Source organism: Oncorhynchus clarkii, chromosome 21 (genome assembly GCF_045791955.1).
Source record: "Oncorhynchus clarkii lewisi isolate Uvic-CL-2024 chromosome 21, UVic_Ocla_1.0, whole genome shotgun sequence".
Taxonomy (NCBI): Eukaryota; Metazoa; Chordata; class Actinopteri; order Salmoniformes; family Salmonidae; genus Oncorhynchus; species Oncorhynchus clarkii.
The window spans coordinates 33,676,370-33,694,053 of record NC_092167.1 but is presented as its reverse complement, the minus strand read 5'-3'; the positions used below and the strand labels follow the sequence as shown (position 1 = coordinate 33,694,053).

General features: G+C 44.6%; 2 protein-coding genes across 2 annotated transcripts; one reads left to right on the top strand and one right to left on the bottom strand.

Annotated features, from left to right (window-relative positions):
* The first annotated feature begins 240 nt into the window (after positions 1-240).
* LOC139379420 (endonuclease domain-containing 1 protein) lies at positions 241-2,136 on the top strand. The gene is made up of 3 exons (XM_071122231.1): positions 241-812; positions 1,267-1,473; positions 1,604-2,136. The coding sequence occupies exons 1-3, from the start codon at positions 486-488 to the stop codon at positions 1,979-1,981; spliced, it is 912 nt and encodes a 303-aa protein (XP_070978332.1). The 5' UTR covers positions 241-485; the 3' UTR covers positions 1,982-2,136.
* A 3,919-nt stretch (positions 2,137-6,055) lies between these two features.
* LOC139379419 (UFM1-specific peptidase 1) lies at positions 6,056-7,943 on the bottom strand. The gene has a single exon (XM_071122229.1). The coding sequence runs from the start codon at positions 7,725-7,727 to the stop codon at positions 6,960-6,962; it is 768 nt and encodes a 255-aa protein (XP_070978330.1). The 5' UTR covers positions 7,728-7,943; the 3' UTR covers positions 6,056-6,959.
* Between the last annotated feature and the right edge of the window lie 9,741 nt (positions 7,944-17,684).

Sequence of the window (17,684 nt, the reverse complement as noted above, 5' to 3'; positions counted from 1 at the left end):
CAGGTGACCTTGGGTCCCTCTTTACAGAGCAAAGAGCATGAGATACATAACAAAAAACACAGCCTTTCAGGACCTAACAGAGCCTGTGTTTTCATATTACCAAGTATAAGACATCTATCCAATGCGTCATGCTTTAGCTGGGACTATTCCTGGGTAATCTAAGAAAGCTGAACACTGATAACATTAACTGAGGCTCTTCACTTTGCTACGGCCGCCTCGCCACTTTGAATATATGGAAATAGACTTGACAATGGGAAGTCGAGATGGGTCGACCCACTGAGTATCCTTTCATGAGAGAGATGAGACTGTACAGAGAGTTATAGACTACCACGGGAAAGAGTGAAGGGAGAGACAGGAATCTCACGCACGAAGTAGCAACAGTAGTGTGTGAAGGGCAGAGGGAGCGAGGGGAACACATGCCGACACAGAGGGAGGCAAACAAGACAACTAAACAAGATCAGTTCGAGAGAGACTGAGTAGCTAACATGGTCACCGTGAAACACTTATCCATCTACTCTTCTCTGTCCCTGGCGGTTCTGCTGATACTGGGCTGTGTGCGAGAGTCCCAGGCCGGGGTGGTGGAGGACTTTAACCATGTGGAGCGCTGTAAGGACTCCCTGTACATGGGAACCCCACCTCGGGGCTACCTCCTCGGTAACTCCCTGAAGAAGCTCTGCCAGCGCTACGAGGACAAGCCCCGCTTCGTCACTCTCTACGACCCCCACAAACACATCCCTGTCTACTCGGCCTATACCTTCAAGAAGTCCGATGGCGAGAAGAGGGTAGACTTCCCCTGGATGTTCGAGCCACAGGTAGAATATTGCGTGTGTATGTAGTGTGTGTGTGTTGGATTTCACCTTTGAACATAGGCCAGAAATGTTTATATGCTCCAATATAGTGAGTCAGCATCCCCATTATGTAATTTCAAAACATGTTTTGATAAAGGTTCTCTCATGGATGCAGATGACTGACATCCATACACTAGTAGGTAAAGCTTGCCGAGCTGTGAGGACAATATTGCTGCTCTAGGCAAAATTAGGAGTTTAATATTAGCTGCATCACGGGCTGTGTGAATTGGTGTTACAATAGGACATTGTTGTAATCTGTTCATGTAGGCAGCAGTATTGTGCATATGCAAATTAAATTCATCATAATTTCTTCATCAAAATTCCCTCTCTCCCCCTCTGGCTCTATTCCCCCCCCCCTTCTCCGTCCGTCTGTATCCTCTACCCCCTCACTCCCCCCCCACCCTCCGTCCGTCCTTAGTTGGCATCAGAGAAGGGCAGTAGCAACATGGAGCCGTTCCCCCAGTCCTCCTCCCACATGCACATGAACTTTGAGGACAGCCAGGCGGTGCTGGAGGACTATGCTGACGTGGTCCAGTACGAGAGAGGGCATCTCAACCCCGACGAGCACCAGGCTGATCCCCTGGACAAGGCCTCCACCTACACACTGACCAACGTGGTGCCCCAGGTAAGTTGGTTCAGTCTGCACATATAATAGTTAGTTTGGTGTGTCTACCTTACACTGTTTAAGCGTAGGGGAGGGTGGAAGAAGAAGAAGTATGGGGAAATAACAGGAATGATCTTTCTTTTTGCCCCAGATCCGTGAGTTCAATATCGGGCCCTGGGCCGAGCACGAGGACCTCATCCGCAAGCGCCTCAACAACTACTGCCGCGGCAAAGCCTACGTGATCACCGGGGTCACAACCTCTGGGAACATGATCCGCCGTGACAACCTGGACCGCGTGGCCATTCCCGAGTACATGTGGTCGGCCTACTGCTGCACCGATTACGACCAGAACGCGCCCTACTTCCTGCGGTACAAGTTCCCGGCGTTCGGGGCCTACGGGCTGAATGACCGCGTCAACAACCACCTGGTGGAGGTTCCGGTGAAGAACCTGGAGAAGTTCCTCAGGGGAAGGATGGACGTGGACAAGAACTTCCAGATCTTCTACAACGACTGTGTGCCTGACTCATAGTGAGCAACCTTGTGATAGTGATTGCAATCATGCCAGCCTCAATGTCACCTCTACATTGTCATCTACTTTCTGTATCGAGTAGATTCTGAAAATATGAATGTAGCCTGTGGGTGAGTTGTTGCTTACAAGCAATAAAGATGATCTTTCAAACCTTGTTCCGCCTCCATTGTCCATTCAATGTATAACAACTATTGTGAAGTGTAGGCCTAACCCCTAGTTCAAGAAACAGCTTTTTGTAAGAAAACAAATCTCACTTTCATGCAGACACTGCTCCTAAAATGTGCAGTCAGACTCAGAGCCTTTTGACATTATAGACATAGCAGCATTTGGGTGGTAAAACCCTTCTCCATGTAAAATAATCATGTCCTATTTAAAACCCAATGTCTGCTCTTTGATCAGAAGCTTCATTTGCATGTTGGCCTCTGGGTAACAAGAACAAGTCAGAGTGATTTGAATCAAGGAGAACTTGCCGGGCTTATATTCTCTACTGCAGACAGACTGCACTGAACGTTATAGAAGGATGTTGATTATCTGGTACGAGATTAAGTGAATCCATAAGAATTCATGTTGGATAATTACTGTGTTCACATTCCGGAACTACAGTGCCTTGCGAAAGTATTCGGCCCCCTTGAACTTTGCGACCTTTTGCCACATTTCAGGCTTCAAACATAAAGATATAAAACTGTATTTTTTTGTGAAGAATCAACAACAAGTGGGACACAATCATGAAGTGGAAAGACATTTATTGGATATTTCAAACTTTTTTAACAAATCAAAAACTGAAAAATTGGGCGTGCAAAATTATTCAGCCCCCTTAAGTTAATACTTTGTAGTGCCACCCTTTGCTGCGATTACAGCTGTAAGTCGCTTGGGGTATGTCTCTATCAGTTTTGCACATCGAGAGACCGAAATTTTTTCCCATTCCTCCTTGCAAAACAGCTCGAGCTCAGTGAGGTTGGATGGAGAGCATTTGTGAACAGCAGTTTTCAGTTCTTTCCACAGATTCTCGATTGGATTCAGGTCTGGACTTTGACTTGGCCATTCTAACACCTGGATATGTTTATTTTTGAATCATTCCATTGTAGATTTTGCTTTATGTTTTGGACCATTGTCTTGTTGGAAGACAAATCTCCGTCCCAGTCTCAGGTCTTTTGCAGACTCCATCAGGTTTTCTTCCAGAATGGTCCTGTATTTGGCTCCATCCATCTTCCCATCAATTTTAACCATCTTCCCTGTCCCTGCTGAAGAAAAGCAGGCCCAAACCATGATGCTGCCACCACCATGTTTGACAGTGGGGATGGTGTGTTCAGCTGTGTTGCTTTTACGCCAAACATAACGTTTTGCATTGTTGCCAAAAAGTTCAATTTTGGTTTCATCTGAACAGAGCACCTTCTTCCACATGTTTGGTGTGTCTCCCAGGTGGCTTGTGGCAAACTTTAAACAACACTTTTTATGGATATCTTTAAGAAATGGCTTTCTTCTTGCCACTCTTCCATAAAGGCCAGATTTGTGCAATATACGACTGATTGTTGTCCTATGGACAGAGTCTCCCACCTCAGCTGTAGATCTCTGCAGTTCATCCAGAGTGATCATGGGCCTCTTGGCTGCATCTCTGATCAGTCTTCTCCTTGTATGAGCTGAAAGTTTAGAGGGACGGCCAGGTCTTGGTAGATTTGCAGTGGTCTGATACTCCTTCCATTTCAATATTATCGCTTGCACAGTGCTCCTTGGGATGTTTAAAGCTTGGGAAATCTTTTTGTATCCAAATCCGGCTTTAAACTTCTTCGCAACAGTATCTCGGACCTGCCTGGTGTGTTCCTTGTTCTTCATGATGCTCTCTGCGCTTTTAACGGACCTCTGAGACTATCACAGTGCAGGTGCATTTATACGGAGACTTGATTACACACAGGTGGATTGTATTTATCATCATTAGTCATTTAGGTCAACATTGGATCATTCAGAGATCCTCACTGAACTTCTGGAGAGAGTTTGCTGCACTGAAAGTAAAGGGACTGAATAATTTTGCACGCCCAATTTTTCAGTTTTTGATTTGTTAAAAAAGTTTGAAATATCCAATAAATGTCGTTCCACTTCATGATTGTGTCCCACTTGTTGTTGATTCTTCACAAAAAAATACAGTTTTATATCTTTATGTTTGAAGCCTGAAATGTGGCAAAAGGTCGCAAAGTTCAAGGGGGCCGAATACTTTCGCAAGGCACTGTATATTCACCAGGCTTGTAGTCATCTTTTAAAGGTTTATTTACTGCCACAGAACTAGGGTTGCAAAATTCCCTGGAACGTAAAAAGGAAAATATTGGTTTTCCAGAAATCCCGGTTGGAGGATCCCTGATTTCCTGCTTATTCCATCCTGATTCCGGGGACTGGGATTTCGGGAAAACCAGGGAATTTATTGAAAGTTCCAGGGGCCTCATTTATCACTATTACGTACACACTATTCTCAAATGCTACTTACGAATTAAATTGGCCATTTTCGTTGGCAAAGAAAAAGTGTGATTTATCAAACAATCCTACGAGCCTCATATGCACACCAGTAGGAGATAACCATTGATAAATACCAATTGTTCTCAGACTCAGTGATCGTGCATGACGTTGGCTATTTGCATTTTGAAACGCCCCTAATTAACCATATATGGTCAAAATCATCCTTTTAAAGCCTGTGGGGACTATACAACGTCATACTATGAAATACAACAGTGCAACCCATAAAAGCTACGAAAATAAAAAAATTGGGGGGCGACGCACAATTGGCCTAGCGTTGTCCGGGTTAGGGAGGGCTTGGCCGGTAGGGATGTCCTTGTCTCACCAGCGACTCCTGTGGCGGGCCGAGGACAGTGCGCCAAGGTTGCCAGGTGTTTCCTCCGACACATTGGTACGTCTGGCTTCCGGCTGGCTTCATTCATTCACTCTGTTTAAACAGCTTGGATAATTACAGAAAATTATGTCATGGCTTTAAAAGCTTCTGATAATTGACATGAGTCAATTGGAGGTGTACCTGTAGATGTATTTCAAGGCCTACCTTCAAACTCAGTGCTTGACATCATGGGAAAATCAAAAGAAATCAGCCAAGACCTCAGAAAAAAAATGTAGACCTCCACAAGTCTGGGTTATCCTTGGGAGCAATTTCCAAACACCTGAAGGTACCACGTTCATCTGTACAAACAATAGTGTGCAAGTACCACGCAGCCGTCAGGAAGGAGATGTGTTCTGTCTCCTAGAGATGAACGTACTTGCGAAAAGTGCAAATCAATCACAGAACACCAGCAAAGGACCTTGTGAAGATGCTGGAGGAAACAGGTACAAAAGTATCTATATCCACAGTAAAACAAGTCCTATATCGACATAACCTGAAAGGCTGCTCAGCAAGGAAGAGGACTCCAAAACCGCCATAAAACTGGGGACAAAGATCGTACTTTTTGGAGAAATGTCTGATAAAACAAAAATAGAACTGTTTAGCCATAATGACCATCGTTATGTTTGGAGGGAAAAGGGGGAGGCTTGCAAGCCGAAGAACACCATCCCAACCGTGAAACACAGGGGTGGCAGCATCATGTTGTGGGGGGTGCTTTGCTGCAGGAGGGACTGGTACACTTAACAAAATAGATGGCATCATGAGGTAGGAAAATTATGTGGATATATTAAAGCAACATCTCAAACATCTCTCAGGAAGATAAAGCTTGGTCGCAAATGGGTCTTCCAAATGGACAATGACACCAAGCATACTTCCAAAGTTGTGGCAAAATGGCTTAAGGACAACAAAGTCAAGGTATTGGAGTGGCCATCACAAAGCCCTGACCTCAATCCTAGAAAATGTGTGGGCAGAACTGAAAAGCATGTGCGAGCAAGGAGGCGAGCAAGGAGGCCTACAAACCTCAGTTACACCAGCTCTGTCAGGAGGAATGGGCCAAAATTCACCCAACTTATTATGGGAAGCTTGTGGAAGGCTACCCAAGACATTTGACCCAAGTTAAACAATTTAAATGCAATGCTACCAAATACGAATTGAGTGTATGTAAACTTCTGACCCACTGGGAATGTGATGAAAGAAATGAAAGCTGAAATAAATCACTCTTTACTATTATTCTGACATTTTACATTCTTAAAATAAAGTGGTGATCCTAAACGACCTAAAACAGGGAATTTTTACTAGGATTAAATGTCAGGAATTGTGAAAAACTGAGTTTAAATGTATTTGGCTAAGGTGTATGTAAACTTCCGACTTCAACTGTATATCATGCATCCCTAGTTGATGCTCCTTTCCAAAAGATATTGAGAATCTTATTCTGGTGAAATGATGATCAATGCTTGATTGATGTTTGACAAATACAATATTCTCTCTCTTATCCATAATAATCTCATGTAGACTAGACAACCCTCACAGTCTACCTGCACTGTATCTGTGAGCTGTTGGCTAGAGAGTACATGCCAAGACCAGAGTAGGCACATTTGCTACTTAATGTAACACAACAGTTTGTGACAGAAGTATCGGTAGAGTTGAGCACACTCTGAAGGAAACATTCATATTGATTAATCACACTTGGGTTTACGCACATATTTGCACGTACGCATGATTGATAAATGAGGCCCCAGGAATTTTGCAACCCTACACAGAACTAGTGATTTTGTTTCTATGGTAATGTCCTCACACCATATGAAGTCTGCATTCATCCACAAGAGGGCAATAGCGTTATACTCATACACTACCAGTCCCTACTGCTGTACAGGACAGTAGAAATATATTTAACATATCTTTATTTGTGGATCATAACAGATGTTCTCTTTCAAATACGTATTATTTTTAAAATATTTTCTCAGATAATTAGACATTTAATAAAGCGATTATCCAATTAAGTCTTTACAAGAATTCTATCTGGCTGCAATTAGTGGAAAAAAAGATCAGAATTGGGCTGCCTGAGTTTACGAAAACGCTTCTTTTCCCACTGATCTGTCCTTGTCCGTTTCATTTCCGGGAAGTCTGAGGCAGACACAAGTTATAGAAAGAGCTATGATCCAGTGACCCTACTTTTTTCCACGACACCCACCCCAGCCCCTGCACCGACGTCATCTCCAGTCTGGGCCCATAGTAGTGAGGGTCCATCACCAGCAGGTAGCTCCCCTGGCCCCCAGGCCGAGTGCACACACCCAGGATCCCCTTGGAGGAGTTGTCCCGGTCGCCTCCCATCATGACAGGAGACCCCTGGCTCTGGAAGTGCTGGTGGAGCTCCTCAGCAGCTCTCTCTAGTTCTACCCCTCCATCCCGCACGTGGACAACCTTACAGGGGACGTCATAGTAGTAGTCCAGGACCAGGGCCGCCTCAAACGTCCCTATCCACTCGTGAGAGCCAGCGAACATGGCAAGCTTGTCCCCCATTGCGACCAGGGCGTGCTGGATTTCGGGAAGGCTGGGTGGGGGTCTGCATTTGCCCTTAGGTGGTGGTGGGGCCCAACTCTGGCACAGCCAAGAGGCCATGGTCTGTAAGGTGCGGTAGCCACAGCCCCAGCCCCTGTCGTCCTGACCATCACACCCATAGTGGAAGTAGAGACACTCCCCAGATATTAGGGAGCATTTGACAACATCTGGTGCTGGGTTAGGAAGTCCAATGTGTGCATTATTCAGCAGAGTCCCTGTCCAATCTGCATTACGCTCTGTGCCTTTGTGTTTTTCTCCCACCACTGCCTTTTCACCCCAGTCAATCCGCTCAGAAATGTTTTCCTCTAGATTAGCCATGTGTCTTCAATCCTTGAGACCCCTTGTCAATGTGGAAATTCTGCTGTCATTCCATGATGCACGCCATTTTCTTCTTCAATCTAAACCTTAAAAATCCAGGTAGAAGTGCAATTTTGTTACTCGGTTTTCCTGTTTCATTTACCTTGAATATTATTCGATGTACAGGGAAAAACATACGTGGAGTTTTTTAGTCTGGTCAGAACTGCGACTCAGTTCTTCGCTGAAATAGTTCCCTCTATCCGCAAAAATTTACGAATGAGTTCCTATCTGGGCTTGGTGGGAAACATTTTCTGAAGCGGCGTAGGCGCTTGTTATTGGTCACTATTTTATGGATTACACATTCTCAATATTTTAAACATATATTGTCCCCCTTCCCTAACACCTCCCCCTTCTTTTGCATCACGCGCACAGTCGGGCACCTGTACATGATTGATTGACAGCTGGCTGTCAGTGATCCTGCCTGGATGATCAATCTAGTCTGTACCACATAAACTGTCAAATTCCGTATGATATTACGCATTGCAGTAATTAACACTTCTCAGTCTTACCGTTTTCACAGTCGACCAGATGTTTTTGTTACTAAAAATGACATTGTTCTTTGATGGTGATCTCCCTACCTTGTGCGCGTGTGGAGAAGATAATGACTGACGATGACCTCAAAAAAAATATAGATATATATTCCAACGGTCGTCTCGAGATTCCCCCCTCTGCCAGTACATTTTGTTGTTGGGTCAGCTTTTCTTTGAAACAGAATATGTCTCAATTTTGTCTCCGAAGTCCTCTAAAATCAGAAATACATTGGGATATAGACGGGCTAAAAGTATAATTATATGAAATGAAGGTGCCAAAGGCAAAATTAGGATAGAGTGAATAGATCATTCTTCGAAAAGAGGCATTGTTTTCGCAACCTCACTTCTGTGGTATATTTGCGATCGCAAATGTGCATCCTGCCATCTACGATGCGTGATGGAAACAGAAAATAACGGAACTACCAAAAATAAATCAAACAACTTTTCAGTTAAAAATAAATAAAACATCTGATCCCTACACAGGCTCAAGGGGAACCTGGGGGGTGGGTCTTCCCTTACCATTACCCCTTGCAAGTCTTCAGATGTAAAATCCCTGAGTCCCAAAAACGTTTCTGCCGCAGCCACAAGAATGTCCAGTTTCTTCGACTTCTCCGAGACTTGCTGTACAGTTTATAACTGTGGCAAGGAACGCAACAAAATCCACCTTTTTAGGGCACATGGTATATTTGTCTTGCAGCAAACATTTACTACTGGCTGTGGTACATCCACTACCATATCTTCACTGGCATCACTTGTTATCTCAATTATTTTAATGGCCTCCGCATAGGAGATTCGATTGACCACTCTAACCTCAATTTCATTCACCCTTACAGGGCACTCCAGGAACTAAGGATCACGATCCCCACCACAATTGGAACACTTGACCCTCACATTTGTCCAGTGCACCTGTTTCATTAGATGGCGTCGACATCTGAATTGGTCTGGCCTGGGTTTCCCGAAAAGTATCCTAGCACTAAAATAGTCTTAATTCTATTGAAACTAAATGGACGAAAGAGGATTTTAGTGCTATGATGCTTTTGGAAAACCCAGCCCAGGACTGTGGCAGTGAGTCCAGATTAAGTAGCCTAGTGTCGCAATGAAAAAACAACAATAACACATTAAATAGTGTCCGCTTTTATTTGAGAAAGTTTGGTCTGTCTCACTATTCTTTTGGCTGTCTTTAATGGTCAATGACAAATACGTTTCTGTCTGTATGTAGGCAATTTAAGTGACAATGCATTCTTTAAATTGTCAAAACATATGAAGTTATAGGATGTTGTAGGCCTTTAGCCAATGCTTCTTCACCCCCTGCAGGTAAATGGGGTATGGCTGATGTACTCCAACAAACTGGTGTTCTCTATTGGCATGTGTTCTCTCCCCACCCTCAGTGGCAGCCTGATAGTCAGAAGGGTTAAAACCGTCATACCCATCGAGTGCCACTATAAGAAGTGAGTCCTCAGTGGCATGAATGTAGTGAATTATATATTTTTGGGTACATTCTATTTGAGAAAATGGCACACATAGCAAACCACAGAAAAAAAACATGACTTTTAAAGTCCACTTTGTAGCCCACTCTCAGATGGTCATTAAGGAGACAAATATTTATAATGTTTCATAGCTTTTGTTTCTTAGGAAACAAAGTGAGTGGGGAGCCACTGATTCAACATGGCTGCCTATGACCTCCACCATCAGTGCCATGGGGCTGCTACACTTCTCTCTACGCATCATGAATGGTGAAACTTACTAAGTGCTAGGATATGAGCTCACAACCAATGACACAATAGCACAAATCTAATTTATTTTCGCGATTTTACAGTTGAAGATGGAATTATGAATCTACACCGCGTATTACCACTTCATAAGATAACAATGTAATTTAGATTTTGGACCAAACAACTGAGAGACAATAGCTGAGTCTGAAATATGTCTCGCCAACTACTTACTAAAACTGCATACTGTGTACTAATCGTACTACCTACTACTGATAACGTACTGTTTAAGAAAATAGAATGACGTAAGCAACAAAAATCAACATACTAGGCTCATCCATACCGATAATTCATAAATCTAATGCGCAATTTCGTTGATTCCCGACATTCGTTAATTTTGGTACAACGCGTCACCATATGTAATTAACTGCTGTTGTCAAACACACGTGGGTCTCGAATGACGATTTTCTTCCTGAATAGAGTCGTAGAAGATTGTCGATTGGTCGCTCTAAAAATGAAAATACGTCAACGGAGGCAGTCGGGAAGAGGCAAGATCAGGTGGGACCATTCTAGCCAATGAAAGTGCAGATACGCGTGTGAACAACATGCGCACACAATCCGATATAAAGTGTTTTTTCTCAAAGTTGACGGGATGTCACTTGTCCTACTTGTATCAGTACACTCGTAACAACCTAAGCATTACGAAACGTATATTCTATCAAATAAGCCTTACGGAGCAAATAAGCCATTACATTTTTGACATACCCAAAATGTCTACCATTTAGAAGGCAAGAATGAGTATTCAGACAAGGCCATTGACTCCTCTCGACAACAGGTGAATGGAGCTCGCCCGCACCTCCACTATGTACCAGCAGGGGGAGCCAGTGTTGTTGGAGGCCAGGGTGTAAGGCCCGCTGCATCCCTCTGACGGTCTTTGTGGACTACGAACTCTGACCCTCTCTCTGTGCCCAGCTACAAATGCATTGGAAAGCATGGGCCAGTGTCTCACAGAGAGGAACAAGCCTGTGTTTGAATAGACAACAGTGGGCATAACTTCCTGTATGTGTGAATGTACTACTATGTACAGTGCATTTGGAAAGTACACTTTCAGACCCCTTCTCTTTTTCCACATTTTGTTACATTACAGCCTTATTCTAAAATGGATTAAATACATGTTTTCTTTATCAATCTACACACAATACCCCATAATGACAACACAAAAACAGGTTTTTAGAAATGTGTTCTAATGCTATATATAATAAACACAAATACCTTATTAACATAAGTATTCACACCCTTTACTCAGTACTTTGATGAAGCACCTTTGGCAGTGATTACGGCCTTGAGTCTTCCTGGGTATGATGTTACAATATTGGCACACCTGTATTTGGGGAAATTCTCCCATTTTTCTCTGCAGATCCTCTCAAGATCTGTCAGGTTGGAATGGGAGGGTCGCTGCACAGCTATTTTCAGGTCTCTCCAGAGATGTTAGATCAGGTTCAAGTCCAGGCTCTGGGTGGGCCACTAAAGGACATTCAGAGACTTGTCCCGAAGCCACTCCTGCGTTGTCTTGGCTGTGTGCTTTGGTCCGTTGCCCTGTTGGAAGTTGAACTTTCGTCCCAGTCTGAGGTCCTGAGCGCTCTGGAGCAGGTTTTCATCAAAGATCTCTGTTCTTTGCTCCGTTCATCTTTCCCTCAATCCTGACTAGTATCCCAGTCCTTGCAGCTGAAAAACATCCCCACAGCATGATGCTGCCACCACCATGCTTCACCGTAGGAATGGTTGCCTCCAGATGTGATTCTTGGCATTCACACCAAATTCTTCAATCTTGGTTTCATCAGACAAGAGAAGCTTGTTTCTCATGGTCAGATTCCTTTAGGGGACTTTTGGCAAACTCCAAGTGGGCTGTCATGTGCCTTTTACTGATGAGTGGCTTCCGCCTGGCCACTCTACCATAAAGGCCTGATTGGTGGAGTGCTGCAGAGATGATTGTCCTTCTGAAAGGTTCTCCCATCTCCACAGGGGAACTCTGGAGCTCTGTCAGAGTGACCATCGGGTTCTTGGTCACTTCCCTGACTAAGGCCCTTCTCCCCCGATTGCTCATTTTGGCAGGGCGGGCCAACTATAGGAAGAGTCTTGGTTGTTCCAAACTTCTTTCATTTAAGAATGATGGAGGCCATTCGATGCTGGGGACCTTCGATGCTGCTGAAATGTTTTGGTACCTTACCCCAGATCTGTGCCTCGACACAATAATGTCTCGAAGCTCTACGGACAATTCCTTCAACCTCATGGCTTGGTTTTTGCTCTGACATGCACTGCCAACTGTGGGACCTTAGAAAACTGTCCCGGCACATCTCTGCTGCAAATAGTTTACTTTCCTCTTTTAAACTCACAGCTTCAAATACTGTATGTTAACAAGACTGAGAGGCTAGATCAAGTTGACATAATATTGACAAATTATATTCACTAGTTGGATAGGCTATTAATGGTTATCCTCCTTGGGGTGATTAGTGAATGACATGCTGGCATGGCTGGTGTCCACTGCATAGTAATGACAAATTCTGTTTCCTTACACCACAATGTGGCCACTACAGACTCTACCCAACCCCATTGAAGGGGTCACCTTTCTATCGCTGGACAGCCTTCCAAAGATTAGAGCTTGAGTTACTTCAGGTGTCAAGCTAAGATAATGCAATCAAAATGCAGTGATAAAATAACCCATGTGATAAGAATATGTCGGGATGATGAATAATCATTCCTGAAAGCATGTGGTGAACTATACTGTGGTTAGATGGATCAGGCAGTTTGACTATTTCCATGGTTGTGGTGTGGTGGGGAAACGCCCTCTTAGGTCACACTTCTATTTTATTCCTATTGTATTCCTAAATAAAGACTGTTAAATAATATGTATTAAGTACTGCCAGAGTTATGTTTTAACATAGTGTATGTTATGTATCTAACTATGCTTAACTGAACATATCCATAAAATCCCAGCCTGTGCTTTCCGGAAAAAGGCAGGAATTTCAACAATTTCACCAAAATACCCCCATTGTGAAAAGAAAAGAAAACAGTCATGTTACCAAACAACTGAGAGGCTAAACATGTCCTCCGTAGCTTCGTATTTGCTTGAAATCCTGTCTGCTGGAGAAACTCACTGTATAGCTTCAGATGTGATTTACAGTGCTTTCAGAATGGATTCATAACCCTTTGACTTATTCCACATTTTGTTGTGTTACAGCCTGAATTCCAAATGGATTACATCGCTTTTTTTTCTCACCCATCTACACACAACACCCCATAATGACAAAGTGAAAACATTTTTGCAAACCGGATGCATGTTTTGGATTTTTTAAATTCTGTACAGACTTCCTTATTTTCACTCTGTCAATTAGGTTAGTATTGTGGCGCAACCACAATGTTGTTGATCCATCCTCAGTTTTCTCCTTTTACTATTTTAAAGTCACCATTGGCCTCATGGTGAAATCCATGAGCGGTTTCTTTCCTCTCCAGCAACTGAGTTAGGAAGGACTCCTGTATCTTTGTAGTGACTGGGTGCATTGACACACCATCCAAAGTGTAATTAATCATTTCACCATGATCAAAGGGATATTCAATGTCAGCTTATTTTTTCCCCCATCTACCAATAGGTGCCCTCCTTTACAAGGCATTGGAAAACCTCCCTGGTCTTTATGGTTGAATCTATGTTTGAAATTCACTACTTGACTGAGGGACCTTATGTGTACAGAGATGAGGAAGTCATTAAAAAAAATCATGTTAAACACTACTATTTCACACAGTGAGTCCATGGAACTTATTATGTGACTTGTTAAGAAAATCTTTACTCCTGAACTTACTCATTTTATTGTCATAATGGTCTCATCCAGAACCATCGGTTACACGATAATACAGTAATTAACTGAGCCCTATGCAATGGGATTTTTTTTTACAAAGAATAAGCGACTACACCACATTAGATAATCACATGGCCTTATCTGTGACTTTTCATTACAGCATGAAGCCTTCCCAACCCGATATGATCAGACTTGGTGATCTTATCGTAGTTTGGATGATAGAGCCAAATCCAGCCATGAAATCCTTAAAGTAGTTAGAAAGCTCAGGGTTCAGTCAATGAACGCGTTCTTATTTGTTCTAAAAACGGAAATTGAAGATATATCAATGTCGCTATAGATAAAAGATTATTCAGATAGGGAACTCTGTGGCCCCATAGCTAAGGAGAGCATCAAGCGTGTCCAACCACTGAACCACAGCTCCTGAAGAAATTATCCATTCATTTTTGTTAGTTTGTGACACTTGTTGGATTTGTTCCGTTGATCAATTGAATAGTGTTGCCTGCATGCCTCAAGTGCCACACGTGTTTGTGTGTTTGTCTTTCTTGACCAACTACACCCTGTTAAAGGAATTAAGGGAATTGGCACTGGACTAGCAGATGAAACAGCTGTGTTGTATTGGGTCATTTAGACTGGAGTGTGTTTTCTATTATGCCATGTTAGGCTATGAGATCGGGGCTTCTGGGAAGTTTGAACAGCTGTGCGAGCCCTCAGCCCTGTACTGCTTACAGTCATAGGGATTTCATCTCTCTTTTGGCACAGTTCGGGACCCAAGTAGACTTGGCTCATTTCCAAACCCTAGGATGATACTAAAAGTAGGCTCCCCCGTACAGGAGCAGACAGTAATATAACGGTCTATTATTTATTCACATTATTATTACAGAAAAGGTCTATGGAGGAGTGACAGAGTTAAATACCAAACATACTGTATCTCTGCTGTGTTTCCTGCCAGAGTAAAAAGGCTATACTAGCGATGTGGAACCTGTCTCCGACCAAGTTGTTGTTTATGAGTAGATGAGGCTCTTTTCAGTCTATTAAAATCCTCTTGCTGAAGAGCCGCCAGGTATTTATAGCTGTGTGTGTGTGGGGGGGTTCTTCCATAAACAATCAACAGGGGTGGCTCGAGGTCAGGGTGGTTGGCTAGGCCACAGGGAAAGGCGGTGTGTAGAGACTGCCAAACAGCAGGTCAGATTTCCTCTTTTGGCCGATGGTCCCTTATTGTGGCGTTAAGCACGAGCCTCACCTCCTCGACCATCGCCATGACGCCCTGGGCTGCAGGTCAGGGTGAGACCAAGGCAGCCAGGCCATAGAATACGTGAGAGAGAGTTATATCATGTAGAGGAATCAAAGCGTGCCGGGCCGGAACCAGCACGAACAAGCCTTGTTGGTTCTTGTTTGTTTTTCATTTTCCATGGAACTAGAAACAAGACTTGGTAAAAACGTTTTTAAGTATTGAAGGAGGGAGTGCTGGTGGAGTTATCCGGGCTATTTTGTGTCATCCTTTTCATTTTTTGTTCGTGGGCGGTAATGGAGACTGAACAGAATAGAGGAGAGATGGACAAATATACAACTTATCATCACGCGAGAAGAGGATCGCTGTAGCCGGTTGAAAGACCAGCTTATGCATCTAAATAAATGCGTGGAGGGAACTGTGAGATTGTCACATACAATGCAGTTGAAGTGTGTCTGGCATCCACAAAATGACTTATAGAGTGGGGAGGTAGTTGTGATAGTTATCAGAAGCATTGTTTACATCCAAAAGGTCAGTGTCCTCCCGTTCCTCATGGCCCATAGGTATTGAATTAAGGTCATTGAATAAGGAAGTTCATAAAATGTATTAAATAACTACTTGCTACTGTTATTACAAGCAGGACACAGTACGGCTCTTGTGGTGACGAACTTCGGGGCTTCCTGTCCCAGAAAATCCCTATTGGAGAGGTCATGACATAAGTGGAACCTGTCCCAGGCCAGACCCGACTGGAAGATTACTCTTCGACTGCGGACAGACGCCTGTGTTGGTCCGAAAACAATAACTTCCGACAGGCTTACTGTCCCTGACCTGGCTCCTGCCTCTATGGTCCCCCATTCTTTCCTGTGAGTTTCCTGTCTTGTGTCGCGCCAGTGGACTGACTTGCAGAAGGCAGACCTTTCTGGCTGTCTTCCTGTCGGCAGGGAGAAAGACTGCCGCCATGCACTTTCACGGCTGCTGTTTACTATGTTGTGGATTCTCTCTCCCTCTGTCTCTCTCGCTCTCTTTCCCTGACTCCTGGCTGTCTTTGTTTATTGACAACAAGGGGAGGTGGGTGTCCTTGGGCTCGTCCCTCTTTCCCTTTTAAATCATTCCTAATGCCACGGCAACGTAGGTCCCAGCCATGGAGTCACTAAGACGGGGACACCCCCCGAGCCCTCCGCCCTGACACATGGCTCGCAGCACGTACCTTGTCTCTCTCTCTCCCCCCTCTCTCATTTTGGCTCAGGCATAAGCAAACAGCCCAGAGTTTGATTTGAGCAAACAGTTCAGCGAGCCATGGACCCAGTCCAGACTGAGAACCATGATAATGTTAAGAGACATTGAGACTGCACACAGCCAGTCACCTGGGTGATCTTTGATGCCTCACTGCATGCCCATGTGAAGGTGTGCTTTGTAAACCACCTGTCTTTTGTAGCCTGTAATATCCAAGGTGCCCACAAGCTGTTTGCTATGCAACATTTTACACTAATAGTGGGTGAGAAATTCACACCTTGGGCCTTCCATTGTTTTGAAGCAATATTTATAGAAAGTCTGAAATTATGCCAAAATCAAATGGCCCAATGGCATTAATGAATTGTGACAGGAATTACATACAGTAGTTTGAATTTGTGATAAGATGGTCTATACAGTCTACTTCACTATTGAACCCTGTTTCCTGTCTCGAAGTTTCCTTCGAATTTGATCATTTAAAATAATGTGTTCCTAACTTGTGCTGCTGCCATGTTGTGTTGATACCATGCTGTTGTCATGTGGTGTTGCTTCCATGCTGTGTTGTCATGTGTTGCTGCCATGCTATGTTGTTGTCTTAGGTCTCTCTTTATGTAGGGTTGTGGTGTCTCTCTTGTCATGATGTGTATTTTGTCTTATATATATATATTTTTATTCCAGCCCCTGTCCCCGCCAGAGGCCTTTTTGCCTTTTGGTAGTCTGTCATTGTAAATAAGAATTTGTTCTTAACTGACTTGTCTAGTTAAATAAAATACAAATAAATAAAAGACCCAGCCCCAGCACATAGACCCCGCCCCCAGCCCCAGCACATAGACCCCGCCCCCATCCCCAGCACATAGACCCCGCCCCCAGCCCCAGCACATAGACCCCGCCCCCAGCCCCAGCACATAGACCCCGCCCCCAGCCCCAGCACATAGACCCCGCCCCCAGCCCCAGCACATAGACCCCGCCCCCAGCCCCAGCACATAGACCCCACCCCCAGCCCCAGCACATAGACCCCGCCCCCAGCCCCAGCACATAGACCCCGCCCCCAGCCCCAGCACATAGACCCAGCCCCAGCACATAGACCCCGCCCCCAGCCCCAGCACATAGACCCCGCCCCCAGCCCCAGCACATAGACCCAGCCCCAGCACATAGACCCCGCCCCCAGCCCCAGCACATAGACCCCGCCCCCAGCCCCAGCACATGGACCCCGCCCCCAGCCCCAGCACATAGACCCCGCCCCCAGCCCCAGCACATAGACCCAGCCCCAGCACATAGACCCCGCCCCCAGCCCCAGCACATAGTCCCCGCCCCCAGCCCCAGCACATAGACCCAGCCCCAGCACATAGACCCCGCCCCCAGCCCCAGCA

What these genes read in the sequence shown, in the direction of transcription:
- LOC139379420 (XM_071122231.1), top strand. Translation starts at nt 486, where the DNA reads ATGGTCACCGTGAAACACTTATCCATCTACTCTTCTCTGTCCCTGGCG. An exon ending in CCTGGATGTTCGAGCCACAG is followed by an intron (nt 813 to 1,266) that starts GTAGAATATTGC and finishes GTCCGTCCTTAG; the next exon opens with TTGGCATCAGAGAAGGGCAG. An exon ending in TGACCAACGTGGTGCCCCAG is followed by an intron (nt 1,474 to 1,603) that starts GTAAGTTGGTTC and finishes TTTTTGCCCCAG; the next exon opens with ATCCGTGAGTTCAATATCGG.
- LOC139379419 (XM_071122229.1), bottom strand. Translation starts at nt 7,727, where the DNA reads ATGGCTAATCTAGAGGAAAACATTTCTGAGCGGATTGACTGGGGTGAA.